Source organism: Micropterus dolomieu, linkage group LG05 (genome assembly GCF_021292245.1).
Source record: "Micropterus dolomieu isolate WLL.071019.BEF.003 ecotype Adirondacks linkage group LG05, ASM2129224v1, whole genome shotgun sequence".
In the NCBI taxonomy this organism is placed as follows: Eukaryota; Metazoa; Chordata; class Actinopteri; order Centrarchiformes; family Centrarchidae; genus Micropterus; species Micropterus dolomieu.
Genome location: NC_060154.1, coordinates 31916278 through 31937651, shown reverse-complemented (window position 1 = coordinate 31937651; position 21374 = coordinate 31916278). Strand labels below are relative to the sequence as shown.

The 21374-nt window shown below is 39.6% G+C and overlaps 1 protein-coding gene across 14 annotated transcripts in view; it reads right to left on the bottom strand.

Moving 5' to 3' along the window:
- szt2 (SZT2 subunit of KICSTOR complex) overlaps positions 1-21374 on the bottom strand; it is a 145476-nt gene that overhangs the window by 36989 nt on the left and 87113 nt on the right. For 12 of the 14 annotated variants that reach the window (XM_046049705.1, XM_046049706.1, XM_046049700.1 and 9 more), the window contains 8 exons: positions 14353-14532; positions 9920-10111; positions 8637-8830; positions 7633-7799; positions 6522-6619; positions 6253-6385; positions 2869-2999; positions 1279-1326 (listed from right to left, as the gene is read on the bottom strand). In XM_046049705.1, the coding sequence (XP_045905661.1) occupies positions 1279-1326; positions 2869-2999; positions 6253-6385; positions 6522-6619; positions 7633-7799; positions 8637-8830; positions 9920-10111; positions 14353-14532 (1143 nt within the window). The remainder of the gene's footprint in view (positions 1-1278; positions 1327-2868; positions 3000-6252; positions 6386-6521; positions 6620-7632; positions 7800-8636; positions 8831-9919; positions 10112-14352; positions 14533-21374) is intronic. The other 2 variants (XM_046049699.1, XM_046049703.1) reach the window with 2 other exon arrangements.

Genomic DNA, 21374 nt, shown 5'->3' with positions numbered 1-21374 from the left:
ATAACAACATACAGTGGGTACGGAAAGTATTCAGACCCCTTTAAATTTTTTAAATCTTTGTTTCATTGCAGCCATTTTCCAAAAATCAAAAAAGTTCATTTTATTTCTCAGTAATGTACACTCAGCACCCCATCTTGACAGAAAAAAACAGAAATGTAGAAATTTTTGCAAATTTATTAAAAAAGAAAAACTGAAATATCACATGGTCATAAGTATTCAGACCCTTTGCCGTGACACTCATATTTAACTCAGGTGCTGTCTATTTCTTCTGATCATCCTTGAGATGGTTCTACACCTTCATTTGAGTCCAGCTGTGTTTGATTATACTGATTGGACTTGATTAGGAAAGCCACACACCTGTCTATATAAGACCTTACAGCTCACAGTGCATGTCAGAGCAAATGAGAATCATGAGGTCAAAGGAACTGCCTGAAGAGCTCAGAGACAGAATTGTGGCAAGGCACAGATCTGGCCAAGGTTACAAAAAAATATCTGCTGCACTTAAGGTTCCTAAGAGCACAGTGGCCTCCATAATCCTCAAATGGAAGACGTTTGGGACGACCAGAACCCTTCCTAGAGCTGGCCGTCCGGCCAAACTGAGCTATCGGGGGAGAAGAGCCTTGGTGAGAGAAGTAAAGAAGAACCCAAAGGTCACTGTGGCTGAGCTCCAGAGATGCAGTCGGGAGATGGGAGAAAGTTGTAGTAAGTCAACCATCACTGCAGCAATCCACCAGTCGGGGCTTTATGGCAGAGTGGCCCGACGGGTGCTTCTACTAAATACTGAGCAAAGGGTCTGAATACTTATGACCATGTGATATTTCAGTTTTTCTTTTTTAATAAATTTGCAAAAATTTCTACATTTCTGTTTTTCTGTCAAGATGGGGTGCTGAGTGTACATTACTGAGAAATAAAATGAACTTTTTTGACTTTTGGAAAATGGCTGCAATGAAACAAAGAGTGAAAAATTTAAAAGGGGTCTGAATACTTTCCGTACCCACTGTATCAAACAAAATCCTTTAATTCACTTGTCTGTGTTTTGTGTCGCGCACACCTTAATTTCCAAAAACAGGGCCTAAAATCTCTTTTTAATGCCTTATGTAAAGATTTTGATTGTGTTTGAAAGCTACACTGCCTTTTGTCCACTTTTAAACTACATACTGTTTGTTTGTTAATATATAATAATGAAAATCAAAAATATATATTTAGCACTTTATTTCTCTAAGCAACATGTAAAACATCCCATCAGCATTATTGTGTTAAGCTGAAAGGCAAACTTACGTGTGAACCTATTTAGCACTGGGATGTTTTCTTCATCTGAACTGTCTTCTGCAGGCAAACAGAGATGGTACAAACAGCAAGGCGGCATGGACAGTGAAACACAGCTCCACACGAACTGATGTAAGCAGACACTTGCAAAATAACAGTTATGTTAGACAGCTGCTAGCATGGACAGAGAAACACAGAATCAAAGAGCAGCAGCAAGGGGAGCATGTTGAAAGCTTGGGAGCAAAACACTCATGCGTGGACCTCCTTCTCTACAGGTTTAAACAGGTGTTAGCAACATGCTGCTGATAGAAATGTATATCTTTGCATGAACATTAATCAACATCAGCTCCTTTGGATAGCTTATGGTGACAATCACATACTGTGATCTTAACAGTAAAATTTAGTTTCTTTTCTATACCATCAAAGTGTTCCCTTGGAATCTGAAGTCTATATTTACATTCCCTTCATAATCCCGGTAGACTAGGAAAACAAAACCAAATTGTTTTTTGAGAGAAGGCAATAGTGAACTACAAGCATTGAAAAACAAACATCCATTTACAAAGCTTTAAATCTTAAAGCAACATTATGTTGGAATTTTATCTTAAACAGCTTCAAAATCATTTTGATACACTTATAAATCATCGGGACACTTGCTCGCAGTGTCAGCTACTGTGCTGTGTAACTGAGTTGAAAGGATGCAGGACAGATGCCAAGCTGGCATTCTTTCTGTTGGACTAGGGCTGGGCACTCAAGCGATAATGAAAATGATCATTATGGTTTATTATTGAGCGGGCAACATAACCGGGCTCAGCACCCTCTATAGACATAACATTAGCTTATGGCAGAGGCAAAAAGACCAAAGAGGAACTACACCATTTATGTTATAAAGTCATCTACCAGGAATTTGCACTTGTACATTGGAGTACTGCATTGTACATTGATTGGCCACCGCAAAAGTTGAGAAAGGTTCAGAGATTTTTTTTGAAAGAACATTTTTATTATTTTGTTTTGTTTTTTCAGCCTGGATCCATACCCTTGCTGTGCCACCACAGAGGTCTCAATAAAATGAATAAGGAGGCTGCATTTTCCACACATTGCTAACGGGCCCTACAATCCTGGTTTTGTGTGTCTGGATGAAGTCTTCTCCATAGTTTAAGCATAACGGATCAAGGGTATTCTAGTACTAAGCTGAAGCTCATTGTTTCGGGTTTTTAAAAAGCAGTAGACTAGTTAAACAAAAAATGCCTCCACTAACAAATGGCTATAAGAACAATGGGTAAAGTCTGTAAAAGAGCTGATGAGAGTTATTTCCAAATGAAAAGGTTTGTAACTCTGCCAGAACATAATCTGATACTCTAACATCGTCCAGGAAACTCCTATGTTTTTTATTTATGTCTGAATAGGTAACAATCTTGTTAAATTAAGTATTTGTTAGCTTCAGCAGTATTTCAAAACCTAACCGACTATAGATGATGTTGTGCCTTTATGAATTGTTAATCATTGATTGGGTTGCATTGTGTATGCTGTACAGTAGGCTGTGCAGAGTACTGAGGCAGTAGATGACCGCTGTGAATGTTTACAGACACTGGATTTAGTAGTTACCTTGCTCTGTGCTACAGTGCCACTGATGGAAGTTGCGACCAATGAGAATGAAGCTCCTTGTAGTGCCTGGAGGCTGTCTGAGGTTCTGGACCAGAGGGAATGGTACAAACATGTCTCCAGATGGGGGACAGCTAAAGAGAAGTTTAAGAAAGGGAAAAAACGTATTATTATATGACACAGTTGTAACACAATGCTGGTCTGAGATATTAAGGGCACTGAGATGTACAGGTGAGAGAATGAAGGGCTGTCAGGCAGAGATCCTGCACATCGTGGAATATATTACTTAATAACCAAGATAGCAAAAAGGCAGATAAGGTAGCCTACCAGTCACTAAATAATGGACAGGGTTGTCACATTGAGAATGCTTGCTCACACTCACCCTCCTGCCCACCCATATTTATCAACATGAATCCCAATTGTATGTAAATAAAGTTTTTCCCACAGAATGACAGCGTAACTGTGCCGAGACAGAGAGAAAGAGAGCGACGGGGTGAGAGGAGATGCTGAGAGAATATACGCGCTGTGCGGAGCTCTGTGATCAAATGCGATTTTACCCATTTTAAATAGTAACAAAATCAATCGAAAATCAGCGTTGACAATGAGGCAGGCTGCTACAAATAAATCGGTGTGTGGGAAACGCCTACTGTAGAAGTTATCCAGCTTGATCTTTGCCTTTATTAAGGCGAGGGTGTCAGCATCTGTGACTGAAGTAAAATTAATTTTCTGAAGGCTGCAGTACATAACATGAGGCTACACGCTGCATCATTGTCCTCACTTTGATCAGGTTACAAGACCAGTAACAGCTCGCATGGGTCTCAGTTATTGTTGATAGTTTAAGATATATGCATATTAGCAAGTTATGGCATAAGAGAGAAAAGGCTTAATAGCCAATGGTAACTTACATGGTGATCAGCCTCCTTTATCCATCATGGTTGGTGATTTCTTTATTTTATTGTTGTAGAAAATACTTATTTTTTTATGCTTATTTCAACAACCCGAAACATAAAACGGTGTTGACACAGTATCAGATTACAAAAAAGCCAAAAGAAAACAAACCAAAAGAAATAAGGTAATTGTGAGTCTTATTAAAGTATCATAATGTGCTTCTGTATTGCAAGGATTTTGCTAAATGTGGTTGATGGATTTTATCGTTTGAGTTTGAGAACGTGCGCCGCTTTAAATGTTGCCGCTGCAAGGAATTGTGGGACGGCATTATCTCCTTTCCTTTCATAAAGGATGGTGCGGTGTACCTTATGCTAAAGGAGATATGAAAGGAAGCACTGAGGCTCCTTTCCTTAGCTTTTAGAGAATCGACCAGCTCTTATCATGGCTGCCACTGTAATACTTCCAGTTCACTTCACTTAGTGAGGAACCTTCTTAAGCAAAAAAGACTTTTCGAACGAAGCCTCGCAACCAGACACCCACAAAGTAGACATCTTATAGTATGACCAGTATCCTCTGAATTTGTTAAAGTAATGTAAATGCTCCGTATTTGTATAGCGCCTTTCTAGTCTTTTCGACCACTCAAAGCGCTTTTACACTACATCTGCATTCACCCACATTCATTCACTGAGCCCAAGCGCTCAAACAGAAACTAACATTCACACACATTCATACACTGGCGGAACAGCCGCCAGGGGCAATTCTGGGTTCAGTATCTTGCCCAAGGACACTTCGACATGCAGCCTGGGGGAGCCGGGAGCTGTCTTTTCACAGGCTCAGCATTCCCTGTTCTATACTGAACAATAGTTAATATTACTTTCTAGAATTTCTATCTAGAACAAAAATATACTGAAAATCCTTTCAAGATGTATTAACAAATGTAACTGAAATTCAATTTGTGAATCAGCACTATGGGTTATGAGATATAGAGTCTAAATGAGTTAACTTCAATTATAGCGGCACCTATGTAAATTTTGTGTGCAAGTCTTTCGACACATTTTCAACAAGTAACTTTAGTGTCTAAACCACTTTAACAGAAATGGCCTATAGATCAGTCTCTTTTCAAATAAGGAATGAAGATTATTCTAAAGATGTATGATGACTGGACAAATGGTCATTGAGTTATGGCCATTTTCTACGACATGTGGGTACCAGAACCGGGCGAGTGGGCAACTGAACCGGGCTCAGCAGCCTCCCAGTGAACACTGCCATGGGACAGAACACAGCCTCAGAGACCAATGGAAGCCAGTTAACGACAGGAAATACAGTACGGATGGGATTTACAGCGGGTGGGAGCGAGAGGGAAGCCGGGCATCAGAGAGGCAGCGACAGCGTGTAAAGCCAGAATATTTTCACATCTAACTTCTTCGCCAAACCAGAGGTGATGATTGTCGGAACAGTGGACCAAGACAGTTTTAGTGAGTTTTATTGATGTGTGTTTCTTAAAGGCGACACCAGTGGTTCTCCGTGTTTATACTTGCTGTCCATCGCTTTTTTGTGACTAGTTTGGTTTTATCTGAAGCATCACAAACTTTTCTTGACGCCTTTTTTTTTTGTTTTTCCCGCTACAGGGTCTGCCATACTCCTAGCTGCTGTAGCTGCTCCATCGCTACAGTTGCTCCTGAGCCATGGAGAGAGAGAGTTGCATCATCTTTTTTTGATTTTGTACAGCAATGGCAGAAAGTGGAGCCACATGGCTCTGGGTTGCTTCTCCATCAGCTCTGGGAAACCAGTCAATGCTGGTTGACGTAAAAAGCATCACTACTGGCGTGCCAGCGTCACCACAGACACCAGGTTTAAAACTCCAGTATTCTGTAAATACAGAGAGATTTACCTTGTGGTAAGAGGCTTAATCAGCATTGTGTAAACTCGTTGGGCGAGGCCTTGAATTTAACAGACACTCATTTATATGTAAATGCTAAGAGAACTAAAAACAAAGTGCTGCTTAGCAACGTCACAGAAATTGTTGATTACTTCCCATAATTTTTGATAATGAGCAAGCTACTTGATAGCTTACGTACATTGACAAGGACACACACACAACAAGACAGTGTTGCACTGTTACCACCAGTGGGTCTTCACTGTCATTTAAAGAGGAGGAGATGAAAGAAAGTGAAATGACAGTTGGCTTGTAAATGATAAAACCTATTAAAATTTCAGCTGAAGAGTAAAGAAAGCGTAGGTGATATGTACAGGCTTAAATGTCAGATGAATTGGAAATCATAAAAAGGCTGTTGAAGTCAGTTTTTCTGCGACTAGGCAAGATCATTCAAACATGGATACTATACAACAGCAATCAATTATATAATGAAGTAAATACCACAGCAGTATGTGGCAGTGTTACTTTTCCATGATTCTCAAAAACAGAGGAGGTAGTAAGTCAATCCTGAGAACACAATATGACAATATGACAGTTTCAGAAATTGATCAAAAGCAGCTCACCTTGTCTTCTCAAATGCCTTCACTGTTGTATCACTGGCCAGAGAACTGACCAAATTCACAATCTCTGCCAAGATGGAAGGTAGCAGGAAGTGTGAAGCAATTTCAGCCGTGCACTGTTGTATGGAGTGGCAGCCTGTTCACCAGTAGCCCGGTCATAAGGACAAACAGAGTGAGAGATTGAGAGGAATACAAAACCTCGCCTTCAGAAGTCTTTCTGATATCAGTTTAACATCCTTGCAGGAAATATGGGAGAATCAACCATCACTTACCAAGTTTAGCCATGAAGGTGATCCATGGCTGGCAGGTGACTTGGTAGATGGGGTGTAAAGTGCCCGCATCGCCCTCTTCCAAATGAGACGCCTGCCTCCTACACAGCCACAAAACATCCATACTGCATTAGGACACTGCTATTGGCCCCGTAGCACTAAGGGACCAGAGCCGAGTTAACTTAAAAGCTTGCTGATCAACTGTCAATAACAAAGTTATTTCCTGCTCAGGTGCTGTCATTTTTAGCTTTTCTGCAACAGCAAACAGATCAGCTCTGTAAATGACATCTCCTTCTCTACCGCTTTAGAAAAACAGTTACCACAAGGGAGACATTTATACTGTTTGTTGTCATGACAGCCTCCCGTCTGTGCACAACACAAAAAGAACCTCACATTTTAAACCACAACCCATTAGAATTGCCATTCTTTTTTTATTTGACAGTGACATTGTTGACTGATCAACTTTATATATAAAGTGTAACTTTATATATAATAAATAAAACCCGACAGTACATGTGGCTAAAAGTAAAAAACAAGAACAAACAAGAGAAAAACTGTACTGCTAATGTCAGTTTGCAGATGATTTGATGTAATAGCTAATCATCTGCAGCACTTTTTAACATTGAAAACCTGCATTCATTGATGTTTTGGCCACTTGTTGGCAGCGCAACAAACTATAAACACAACATGGACATGTTATCACTTTATAAGGTTGATTTGACAAACATGTTATAGGCATTTACTTACTTAAACATCCATCAGAAACAGAGCAGCATTGTTGTTATTTCGTCGTTTTTTGAGTCGTGTTTGTGTAAAGTCCAATATTCTCTATCATTCTAGCTCTGTTTTGGTCTCAGCTCTTTAGTGAATATCAGACTCTTAAACTGCTAATTGCTCCACTATGTATACTGCAGCTAGACTCTAAATATGTCATTCATTCGGTTATTTCTGATGTTTCAGTAATAGAAAAAAATCCATTAAATTTGGAAATACTTTCAAGTAATTGGAAAAAGGGGTGACCTATGTGATTCCAGTCAAGTCTTTGCAGTTTTAGTATTTATTTGTAATAATACAATGCAATGCTTTTAGTGACATAGTTTCAGATCTACCCCACCTCTGGGCCTGCTCCAGCTCCACAGCCATAGCTTTCTCCTGGCTCCACTGCTGCTTTACGTTCTCCGTCTTGTGTCTTCGTCGTGCTGCTCGACCCTCCTCTCCTTTTTCTTGCACTATGTCGTCAGTTGTCTTTGGGCTCCCGAGCTCTGATGAGTCTGGCTTACTCTGTAAGGTGGAAAGGAAATGCTTAACAAGGCGCAGGTTGTACGCAGGCTCATATGGAATAAAAAACGTAAAACAGATCCAGACTTGCCACAAAGATAAAGGATAAGTTTGGTAACAACAATCTGATCCTGTCAGTGACAAATACAAACCCATTAGTGGACAGACTTTGACAGGGCGCAGTCGCCTGCAAGAATTCTGTTGCAGACCTGTTTTACTCCTGCTGACTGCAGCGCACTCACTCATTACTAGACCAACTTCCTAAAATGTTGTCCCAATTAGTCCCATAGACACCAAAACATGGGAAAATAGCTTTAAAAAATATCAATGTTACCCTTTAAAGCAAATTTAATCTAAACCTCACAAGTAGCCACTGAATTCTTTGCAAAGGGAAAAGCTGAAGGCATGTGGTTCAAATTTTCTATTGTGTATATAATGTCATCAGAGCATCACAATGGGTTGGGTGTAAAGATACAAGGCAAACAATTCAAAGCACTATCTGAGTCCTTAAACCTAACTGAGAATCTAATCAAGGAACACTTTCATTCCATTTAGAGGTCAAGACATTTTGGTTAGTTGGTTTTAAATTATTAAAGATGAACAGACATTAGTAGTATTAGAAATGTCTAGAAAACACTGAATAATATTAGTGGGTAGGTGGTTTCAGTTCCATTATTATTTCAGTCAGCAAATGAAAAGAATTCACAGAATAACTGCAGTTTTAATGTAACCCATATTTAATAATATCTGTGTTAATAAAAGTCTGAGTATTGCAATAAATGCTAATGCTAAGAGAACACAGTTCCATGACGAAAACCTTCAGCCTCTGGAGGAACTGACCAGTATGTCCCAGAAGCTCCGGCGAATGCTCTTGCTAGTGGGTGTGGTGGACTCGGGTGTGCTTGTCCCTGTCATGGGGGTGCTTCCTGGAGCTTGGGTTAAGGTGATGGGAGAAGGGCTGGTTTTAAAGACTCTTGTACTACTGCGCTGCCTGGGGCTGTCCTTCACTTCTTTCACCTCAGGAATCAACACTCCTGAAGACACATTTAACAAAGAGAGGACCACAAAAGAGTAACAGACATGTATATTTGAGTGGAGTTCCGCACGGCTCTCTGATCAGCAGTTTGAACTAGAGTTCCACTACTCAACCTGGCAGGTCCCCACCAGTCTGGTTCAGGCCATTGTACTGTACAGCTTTGGGTTTGTTTATTTACAAATATATTTTAAGACTTTTCTCTCTTTGTGTATGTCATGTGTTGCATGTACACATGTTAAGGCCTAGTGGGAAGAGAAAGAGTTTAGCCAATGTGCTAACTGAACTGATGAGCTAACGCTTAGTAGTGGATGATAAAGCAAATCTATACTGTTGCTTGGGGTCTAGATGTGGGTTTCCGTCACAGATTTGGTGGGACTGGCCAGGTTCAGTCGAGGCAGGTCTTAAAGGCGCAGGATTGCACTAGGTTCAGGTCATAGTTTTAGATCCGTAGAGAACTAATTTGGACTGATACATTTGAAGAAATAGAAGTATTAACTTTTCCGTGAGATGGACAAGTGACAAAAGCCAAAAATACTCCAATCACACTGCCGGGGTTGCACTTTGTCCTTCAGGTTGTTGGACCATGGCTAGTGCAAACATGTTCCACACATACTTGTAATATACACCACAAAAAGACCTGCATTAATGTTAAATAAAAATTAACATAAAATGTTCAGCTATGTTTACAACAGCATTGCATCTAAACTATATAAAAATTTAATTGTAATAAACTAACTCAAATTAACTCACTGAACAAAAAAAAAAAACATGATTAAAGGTTGAATTTAAAATTTCAACAAGATAAGGTTTATTCCCTTTTAATAAACAAGTACTTCTAAATAAATAATACAAATATTTTCACCATACTGTGACCCACTGTGGGCAGACTTAATGTCAACACCTGGGCAACACAGTGCAATCCAATACAATGTAAATATATTTGTTAAGTTTATCTATTTTGTGTTGGCACTGTGTCAGAGGGAAGTTGATTCATGTGTGTGCTGGGTTACATTATGTTGTAATCTGTTGCTTTTGACTTGCTCATTGCCATATATTTAAACAGATAACCATTTGGTGATGACCTCACCTGTAGCCTCTTCTTTCTGAGATTTGGATGTGGGGCACAGCACCCCTAGACAAAGAGGATTTGGCAAGACTCTCAGCTCCATGACAACATCACAGAGTGCGTGGCGAAGTGCCCCCTGCAGTTTATCACTTAACTGTAAGGGGCTGACGTTGCCTTGTTCCCAGATGTCAAACTGCACATACAGCTGTGGCTCTGTTTTGAAGACAAGCAGAAATAACACGTGTTTAACGCTCCCATACATTCAAATGAAAACAAATGGATGAAAAAAAACATTAAAGTTGCAACACTTAATCACATTGTTTTAGTTCCTAAAAGTGGATCAACTGTAGTTTTAAAATAGATAAAGGCAAGTACATACAGTCGGCATAGGTGTCAGGGGTAGTATTCTGGGGAAAACTGAGGCTGTTACTCGTCTCCACCATGTCATTTCTGTCAGCAGGATCACGATTATTCTGATTATGATATGTTGATATTTAAAAGCATAGCACAGGGGACTGTCCAGTTAAGTCCACACTTCCAATGACATACCACATAAAAAGTGTCATGCTTTACCTTACACACAGACCTCTTCCACTTCCCTTTGTACAGGCTGATAGAGAAAATATTGTGCTCATCTTTGGAGGGATGACATTGGATTTCTGTGATCTGGCACCAATGTAAACTCTGCCTTCTTGCCTTCTGTCCTCTGCTGCTGCACTCCACTTTGATCCAACCAGCAACCAGAGTGTTTCATCAAAATTAAGCATCATGCACTTTGAATTTTTTGAATAATCTTTCATTAACATGTCTTCAAACAATATACAATGGCACAGAATGCCTGCTCACCCTCTCTCTCTCTCTCTTCCCAAATAACTACCATTATACATTCCTCTCTCACCTCTGGTATTGTTCCCTCATCTTTAAAATCAGCTGCAATAACTCCTATACTTAAGAAACCTAGTGCAGACCCCAACAATTTCAACAACTTCCGTCCCATCTCTAACCTACCTTTTCTTTCTAAAATCCTTGAAAAAACAGTTGCATCTCAGGTCCATGCACACATGTCTGACAATAACCTCTATGAACTATTCCAATCTGGTTTCCATCCCTGTCATAGCACAGAAACAGCTCAGCATGGCAGCTGATTCCAGACTACTTCTCATAACATCCTCCTTGACAGATTAGTCTCTATTGGTTTCACTGACACACCCTTGGACTGGTTTAAATCATACCTCTCTGGCCACACTCAGTTCATCCAACTCAAACATTTCAAATCAGAGCTATCCCCTGTCACTACCGGTGTTCCCCAGGGCTCTGTCCTGGGGCCCCTTCTGTTCATCATCTAGCTACTTCCTCTTGGCCATATCTTTCGTAAATTTAACATCCATTTCCACCGCTATGTGGATGACACCCAGCGAGGTCCTCCCCACCAAACCCACTGACTAAACAGTTTTTTTCTTATCATTAACAACTCCCAAGTTTCCCCCTCCCCTCAGGTCAAGAGTCTGGGTGTGATCCTCGACATTAAACTTTCATTTCAAGCTCACATTAATAATGTCAGTCGGTCTGCATACTTCCATCTACGTAACATTAATCGCCTCCGACCGTCTCTCTCACCACTAGTACAGCCATTCTCGTTCACACACTGGTCACATCCCGCATTGATTATCTTCTCTTTGGTATTTCTCTTCTCTTTGGTCTTCTTCTCAAATTCATACATAAACTTCAACTGGTTCAGAACTGTGCTGCCCGTATCATCACCAGAACACCTTCTATTAACCATATTCCCAGTTAAACACCGCATTGATTTCAAGACTTTGCTCCTGACCTTCAAGGCCATTCACAACCTCGCTCCCCTGTACCTCACTGACCTTTTTCATATTAACACACCCACCCGTACACTCTTAGTTCTTCTTCTATTCACCTCACTGTAACTCCTACTCATTTGACCACCACGGGGTTCAGAGCCTTCAGCCGGTCTGCCCCTTGACTCTGGAACTTTCTTCCACTAGATATCCGCAACGTTGACTCGCTTTCCATTTTTAAATCCTGCCAGAAAACACATCTTTTTTTTTTATCAGGTCACAGCAATCTTTGTTTCCAATTGTTATGTACACTGATTTTATGCACTGTAATTATAGTTGTTCATTTTATCGATTTATTGCTGTAATGTTTTTTTGTTTTGTGAGGTTACCTTGAGTGTCCAGAAAGGGGCCTATAAATAAAATGTATTATTATTATTAGATGGAGAAATGTATTATGACAGTCGCTGTCCCGTAAATTTGAGGATGGCTCTATTTTTAATGCCCAAAAGCAAACAGCTGGAATCTTATTTGTTGGGTTTTTTTCCCTGTTGCAATAGCAACATGACTATCACTTTCTTTTATTAATAAGCTTCCAAAACTCAGATTTCATTTTGATTTATGGCCCTTTGATGCAGTGTCACTTTGACAAATTTACCTCCAGGAACAAAAACCTTGCAGACTTGTATTCATTGACCAGGAAGATTTACTCGCTCAATTTTTGGGGCATTTAATATCTAGACTTCAAGTTTAATAGCCATACTGTTACCCATAACGAAGCTTGACATTTATGACTGTAATTAATCAAATTTTTTAATTAATGGAGTTTATACAATAAAATGACTCCTGGCACTTGCTGTAACCTTGTAACATAATCAAATTCAATGTTATTATGACAATTTGAAAACCAATGACATAGAGCTCCTTCTCTGTTGTCTCAGTTGACTAGTCTCTGTAGCAGTAGCCTCTGAAAAGAGTTATATATGTCTTCTGTTGACTTGATGAGCTTTCCCACGTCTAAGAAAAACCTCCAGAAGATGTCCCACTGTAAGACCTGCTACTAACATGTAATCTGGATCAGAAAATGCATATTAATGCTGGTGTACATGCACACAGAACACACTGCAATCAGAGTCAATCAGATCTGCCAGACCCCATCTGCAGGTGGTCTGACTCACATTGTGATCTGATCTCAGACTGCTATGAATGACATTTTTTTCACATTAATCAGTCCACCTAACCCGCCTGTTCCTGCTATAATTCTGCCATTTCAAGCTGCCTTTCAAAAAGAAAGAGAAACGTTCTTCATCTACAAGAAGAGAAAGAAATAGAACCCAAACAGCAACATCAATTCAGGAGACTTTCCAGAGACTGCAATAATGTGCAGGGCAAAAGTCACATGACCAACAGGTTTGATCAAACCTCTGATTACCTTCTTACAGTATTAGTAACATTAGCCCCGTTAACAAGGCTACTTTCATCTCGCACACTGTAGTGGCGCCTCAACACTATCTCGCATTACTTCCCTTGACCAGAGACACACCATGCTTGCTGGAAAGTCTCCCTGCTCCACCAAGCTAATTTGCGTGTTGTTTTGATGCAAATGTGGGCAGAACTGAGATAAGGACATTTAGAACCTGGTGTATGCCTATGATCAGATGTCATGTTAATACTAGGTGTAAATGAGGTCCAAATTGAATGAAAAGCCAGCATTACAAAGGGTAAGGATGGAGATGTGAATTTAGAAAAATGTGGGTGTATGTCGCAGGGAGTATCTAATGAAAATGTGTGATAAAATTTCATTGAGAGGTGCAGAACATTTTTGGAGTTTGGCCTACACTAAGGACTAAAGTCAGGATATGTCCGTCTCTGCAGCTTCAGTTTTGGCCATTTTTCAAACCTCATCTTATGCGTCTAAATTTCTGGATGTTGCAATTTGTGGAGTAACTGAACATTTAATACCCTAAATCATATGAAAGATTTCCACTGTGGCCCATTTGGAGTATCGTGCTCATTTGGGGCCTCTGTAAGGGCTATACAATTCATTTGCATGGCATTCCAGCAAACATTCTTTATTTTCCATACTGGATCCTAAACTAGTTCATTTTTACCCCTGTGCTGTCATTGTTTTACTGCTGCTTGCTTAGTACTGGTGATTTCAGCAGCTCCACTCAGGGGTGCCCCGATGGCCTGGTGGTTACATGCAACATTTGAGCTTAGATTCCAGCTATGGACCTGTGTTTCATATCACGCCTCTCTCTCTCCACGTTGCCTTCTCCCTACTGTACGCTGCTGGCTCTCATATAAAGGCTAAATAAAGAAGGGAGAAAAAACAACTGCTTCATTCCATCTACCCAGAACAGCAAATGTACAACTGATCAAAGGATAAAAGTTACAAAAATGTTGTTTTATATATATTTTACATCCCTACTTTATGCCATCACCCCATTCCAGTCTTATTTACATGGCAGGGTCTCTATCTTCTTACAGGTACTAAACAATACTCTTCATCTGTTTTCCTACTGTGACACTAATTTCACTGCATAAAAAAGTTTACTTTATTAAAATTATTGGACTTAATCCCTAATCCTTAACTTTACCCTCAGCAATTTCACAAATAAAGTTTGGCTACAGCTGCTCAGTGTTGTTCACCTGTGCCTGAGCTGACATCGATGGAGTACACTTTGCACACAGTGGTCAGCTCATCGAAATGGTCCGGATGAAAGGGGATGGTGCAGTTCTCTGATCTCTGCAGTGTAGCACAGTCCTGAGCTGGAACCTGGAGGGGACGACCATGGGCATCCACAAATGAGAGGGCGATGCAGGCAATACCTGAAAGAGCAGTGGAATTTATTAAAATGGCAGCTCATTGGGTTCTTAATTTCTACAACCTCCTGAGTCACTAATCATTTCCTTTCCTTCGCAATTATACAAAGATTCGTGACAATGATGCAGTTTTCATAAAGCCCTGGGGTTATTAGGCAATTTTCCAAATAATAATATGCAAAAACATTGTTTGAATGCAATGGTGTGTGTCACCTTAACTTTCTGTTTTTGTCAGTGCAGCACAGATTTAAAGTTCTTTGACAGTGAAAAGAGGTGTCTTTAAATCCATTTTGATCCTTTGATGCTCCAGTTCCTCATCACATTACAGCTGTGCACATGCTGCAGCATAAAGCATAGCCGACCTATAACACTGCTTGTGTAAGACAGGATTGTTGGATGTGTTAGCTTTGACACTGGCAATTATTGCACACTATCAAGTAAGCGGCACCATGCATGGAGCCGGGAGGACGTCTTGCCTTTACAGGCGGGAGAGACAGAAGACACAGATGCATTTCTGAAATACAAAGCAGTTTTTTATCTCAAACATTAAAACACGTTTCTTCTTATCAATTTTTTTATATATTATAATAATTAATTTCATATATTTTCCTTTTCTAACATACACACACACGCTTACTGTTTTGTTTATTTACTTTTATTTTTAATATTTATTTTTACGGAATTTTTATATTTTATAATTTTTTTTTACTATTACTATTATTATTTTATTTTTTTATCTATTAACAAACACAACTTTTACTGTTTTATTTACTGATTTAATGAAATGTATGAAATGAATTGTTCTTTACACGTAGCTTTGGCAATATTGTTGTTATACATTCATGCCAATAAAGCTGATTTGAATTTGACAAAGAGAGGGAAGCTGTCCTATGACACATGTCACTACAGGAAGCTTTTGATCAAATGTAACTGACATGGAAATCTCCCTATACTGGTTTGTTTAACAATTACTCGCGCAAAGACCTCTACAGATCACTTAAGCATGGTCATTAAAGTGAAGTGAAATTAATTGATTGCACACAAATTATTAAAACGTACCCTAATTTACCCCAAAAGACTAATAGTTCATCTATATTATTCATCTAAATAATACTGTAAAGAAAGGGTCATATGTTGGACTGCCAAATAAAGACACCATCATATCCAGGATTACTGTAAAAAGGAGCATTACTGAAATGGTGGAAAATGTACATAACCATAACTGTTGCGCTGACAAATTCACAGGTGTTCAGCGTGGCTGTCAATAAAAGTGCGGGTATCAATGACATCCCACCTCTCACAGTCAACTGACAGCTGAAAGTATCAACATATAGACCAGACTGAACAGCAAAGGGCAGGGCCAAGGGATCACACTAGCTGGTAAGCCCAGTTTACATTTTACTTAGTTTTAGTTTTTACTTTAGTTTTAAATAGTAGCCTACATTACAACATGGTTTTGCATCTGTGAATGAGTAACAGTCGTGATCTTGCGCAAGTAATAGGCCTAAATCTCTACTACTACCAGTGTCCAATATAACATTTTAAACCCCACTGGCCCATTGCATATTTTTACTGGCACAACAACGTTACTTTATTAACTGATATACATTGTAATGATTCATTCATACAATAAAGAAATGATTTATTTTCTCCTTACATCATTTTAAAAAGATCTTATTATTTACATTTGGCAGAAGCTTTTATCCAAAGCGACATACAAGCATCAACAGAACTACAACTGACAATACATACTAGTAAGAGCAGCAATAAATACTAGTAAGAGCTCATAGTACATATCACATCAATGTGGTAAATACCTAGGGAAGGAAGTAAGAGTTAAAGAGGTGGTATTATGCTCATTTTCAGGTTCAAAATCTTAATTAGGGGTTGTACCAGAACAGGCTTACATGGTTTAATTTTCAAAAAACACATTTTTCTCATACTGCACATTGCTGCAGTTCCTCTTTTCACCCTGTGTGTTGTACACTCCACTCTTGAGCTACAGAGTGATGCATCTTACTTGTACAAAATCTTTGTTGGGAGTTGCAGATGCACAGTTCCCAGGTAAGGACTACTAGCCAATCAGAAGCAGAGAAGGGCGGGTCGTAAGAAACAAGGTAGTGTGATCCAAATCAAAGCCGCTTCAGGTCCACAACCACACAACATCATTGTTCCACATCTTACCATCAGGACATAAACGTTGAACTGTTGCCGGTGTTCTGACGATCTGTGCTGCCTTGCCAAAAAATGCTACCATAGAGCAAATCGATAGACTCGACTCTACTTGCCCTGCTCCGTTTTCCATTGCAGATAGTACCCAGAGATAGTACGTAGCTTGTCGTCATAGCGACGCCACACACAACTGCCGCGACGTAATGTTCAATGCGACACACACACCAGCGATCCACACAGCTTTCTCTTTAAGTTAAAACGTTTCAACATTCCTCAGAATGTAAAGACAGATAAGCGGTATGAAAAGCTTCCAGCTGTGTTTTCCTCTGCCGTTGTTGCTGCAGCGGTCTGTGTGACGGCGGGAGCAGAGGGCTCTGTGAGTGGGCGGCTGGCCGGCCTTTACTGAACTTATTTTGAAAGCCTTCTTGAGGAGGCATGACATTACATAGAAGATACCCCTGACTGGTTGGATTACATTTGTGGATCAAATTCAAACTTCCCCTGGTAAACCAGTGCCAGAATGATCTGTAGACAAATACAAAGCGATCAGCAAATACACTGTGATCTGCAAACACAGACACTTGAATGCTAAAAATTTGTATGCATGTCTTGAAACAGTGGTTTGAAAAACGTTAGGCTGGGCTTGTTTGCAAATTTTGTATAAATATTAAATATTATATTGTGTAAAACAACAAAACAGTAGTGTCAAAATTCTTAAAACAAATTCAAAACAATCTACAAAGGGAACATGTAGAAAAAGATGTTGCAAATTCTGGTTTTCAAGTACAAGTCACTGAGTTTGTGGATCATGGAGTTTGTAGATTCTGAATACATTTGTGGATCTTGTTTTCTATTTGTGGATCACGTAGAGTTAGTTTGTAGATTTTGTATCTATTTGTAGATTGTGTTTTGTGATTCATAGTCTGTGGATTTACAATGATAATGACATTGATTTACCCTCATAGGTTATTTAGCAGTTATTTATGTGCCTGGCTAAGCAGTCGTGTTACAAGGCAGTTTAAATGTATGTTTAACGCCTCTTCTGATGCCAGAACGGTTGCTAATTAGCAGCTTTGTAAAACTAGTGGAAATATATTAGAAGGGATGGTTGCTGGACAACTGAGGGAGCCATCAAGCCAGTGGAGCCAGCAAATGCAGGTACATGTGGAGTCCGCACGTATTTTTGCATCCGATTCCAATGCATACGTGAAAGGCAGCTTAACGAACGGTTGGGTAGCCCATGTTCCACACAGACAGGATGCAAGACGAGGAGAAGCAGACTGTTTACATCAACGATGCTTCGTCCTCAAATGCAATAAAAATTAACGAATGTTTGCCTGTTTTGTTTTTTAATGTTAAGATACCATATTATCAACACTATTTTGTTGCCATTGTTTACATTCTCACAGATGTATATTCAAAAAATACACTAAAGAGCTATTACTCGATGGTTGTAAAATGGGTGGAAAATGCTCTGTGCTCTTTTAAAGAACTAGTTGGTGTGACAACTTTATTTTTATAAGTAGCTCAAGCTGAGTTCACGCAACAACACAGTATCAAAGAGAATCAAAGAGCATTTCAAAAATCAATTTTATGGGTTGTGTTGTTTTTTGTGCAAGTCAAGCAGAGGATGGCTGCTGTTCTTGACAGTCTTACTGTGAATACAGCTGAGCATGCTACATGCATGGCATGTTGTCTTATTATCGGTTGCCCATGATGGCTGACCATGTCGATCTGGGAAATGAAGCTGATGATTGCTACAACAGTTACTTAATGAGCAGACTAACAGTGATGGAACTCAATTTGTAACTCAAGGCTGCCATCATCCAGCACTGAGGCAATTACTCTGTCACTCTGGCCCATTCCTATACAGTATATGAACACAGGGTGACATTGGGCTGATAATTCAATAAAGGCTTGGCCAAATAAAACTATATTTTAGAAATCATAATGCTGCCTTTGTTAGGATTTGGTTTTGTGTTCATGTTTTTCCTGTTTAGTCTGTTTTCATAGGTTTGGTTTTGTGTTCTCTATTTGATCTTGTAATGTTTAGGGTTTTGTAGCTTAATCTAGTCTTGTTCATTCGCATGTTTTAGTTTCTGTCTTGTCTCTTATCTTAGTTCTTAGTCCTGTGTTTTAGTTCTTTGCTTTAATTCTTAGTCCTGTGCGTTAGTTCATGTTTAGTGTTTTTCCTGGTCTGTGTACTTCTGTGTTTTATTATTTTGGGTGGGTGCTTTCACACCTGTAGTTCAGTTCATTTGGTCCGGACCAAGTGAAAAAAAATGATACACTGTTGCATTTTATTTCTGGTCCAGTTCATATTCACACTGCAAAACCAGAAGGGGGGAAATCCCACGCATCTACTTTGGTAGATCTGTCCTTGTGTGTTCCTGTGTACTTTACTTCCTGTTTTATTTTTTAATCTTCTGTGCCTGGTGTTCTTGTCTAGCTTTGTTCTTGTTGTTGATTACCTGATGTGTTTCAGCTGTGCTTCCCTCCCTGTTCATTTGCCTGTGTATATATTGTCTTCAGTTGTGTTCAGTGTTTGTGACAGACTGTTTAGTTTGCTTAAATAAAGTTGATTTTGAACTGCTACCTCCTTGCCTGTTGTCCGTGTATGGGTCCTCACCTCAGTCTGCATTCAGCCTTATCCATGACAGTCCTAACTAAAAAAACAAAACATCTAAATGTTCGTCATTTAGGTTCTTTAGGACATCACATCAAATAATACTGGGGTTATTCATCAAGCCTCAGGGCCCTACTTCAAGTGCAACGTGGTAGTTCTTAAGCGTGCAGACTGTGTGAATCACTGAAAGTCTGCAAAGAAAAGAGGCTGTGATGCACATGATTAGACGTCTACTGTATAAAAAGGCAGAACACTGAGTTATAACAGACCAGTCTGATGTGTTTAGAGGTGTGTGTGGTCATTCTGCAGAAGCCTAGTATCATTTACGTGACATTTAATGAAGGTAAGTACACAGTGGATGGTTGTGTAATGATGCAACACTTCTTCAATTAGACACTGCAGATTTATCAACATGTGTGCTGCTGTCTCCTGAATAAGAAACCTTTCATTATAAAGCAGCTGTGGACAACAGATACTGTAAGAATCACTCATAGTAATTTAGAGAGGGCTGTGCAATAAATCATATCCCTCAATAGGTCATTTCCTATCCCGATAACGATATATATCCTGATAGAGAACATTTTTTGTAAATTCAATGAAATATGGCATTTCCAGCTGGAACTCGGGATATTTCTCTGCATTATGAAGGTTGGGTAAGTGAGAACTTAGAAGGGAGAAATCCAACACCATGACAAATACCATAATATAGTGAACAACGACACAGCAAGTAACGTAACTAATGTTAGCGAGGTTATGGATATATAGCTAACATCACAACAACAGCATGTCTTGGCGCACATCACGGCTGGCACTGCTGGATAGTGTCGTGTGGCTCGTCAGTTATATTTAATGCCATTTCTTCCCTGCAACACCGGCATGAATTTATAATTTTCAAACTACCACACAGACAGACAAAGAGAGTTTCAAGGTCAGGAAAATTCCAAATGATCGGAGCACTGCTTGTGCTGGTCATTGCAAAGCCACAAAAACGGGGCCCTTAATGCCAAAAGAGAATAAGTAGTCAGCTTAGAATATCAGTGCCTTATGAGTTGATATTGAAATACTTAAAGTAGGGTATTCTATTTTCAGTGTATTTAGAATATGTATTGTGGTTGTGTTAGGGTCTTTGAAGCAGGAGTCACTGCAACAAAAGCCAGTACAGGACAAATCTACAGTAAGCTCAGCAGCAGAGAGACATAGGCTCAAACACAAGAAACACCACACTTCATGCACCTTTGAAGTCCATGCTAAATACAGTTTTTAATAAAAACGTATATGGTGAGGTAAGCCTTAACTGAAGGAGGTACAGCACTGCAAAGGAATGCCATGAAAAAAAAAAAAAGGCCAAGGGCAGAGCACATGGGGGCCAGCAGCAGCACGGTCAACACGACAGGTGTGAAAGCTTGTACAGGGGACGGAAGAAGAAATGTGGTACCTTTAAACTGAGAAGGTGGGAAGAGTTGCTGAACCAGCTCTGACATGGTACCTGGGCCAACATCAGAGACACCCAGAGAACAGTTACATTAGGTATGGACAAATATCATTTATTTACATCTAATCCAATTTAACATCAGTAAACTCCAAGCAGTGTGGCAGGCACTGTTTCCTCTTAGTAAGGTCATGGGTTTAAATCCTCACAGGACCTCTGTGTGTCGAGTCAGCACGTATTTTTGCATTCGATTCAACGCATATGACAATCCTGGTGAAAATCTATTTGTTGCATTCATCCAATTCTTTTCAATGTAGGTCAGTCTGGGACAGTGTCTTTATGATGTTTTCAGAATTACTGTTTGTCTGTAATCACTCTTCTTATCCGTGAAGTGATCACATGTAAAATATGAGGGACAAATCCAGTCATTGTTATATTTTACTAGAGCATTTCACTTATTTTCGAGACCACAGACTGTATATAAAGATGGACAACATGACAGCTCCCTAAAAGTGAAGCAGCGCCTATCTTTATTTCTGTACCCTGGGAGGAAAAGGAGACGCGTCGTTGGGCTCTTCCACCAGGTTAAGTGTGTTGCTAACATTACTTTGCAGGCTAGAT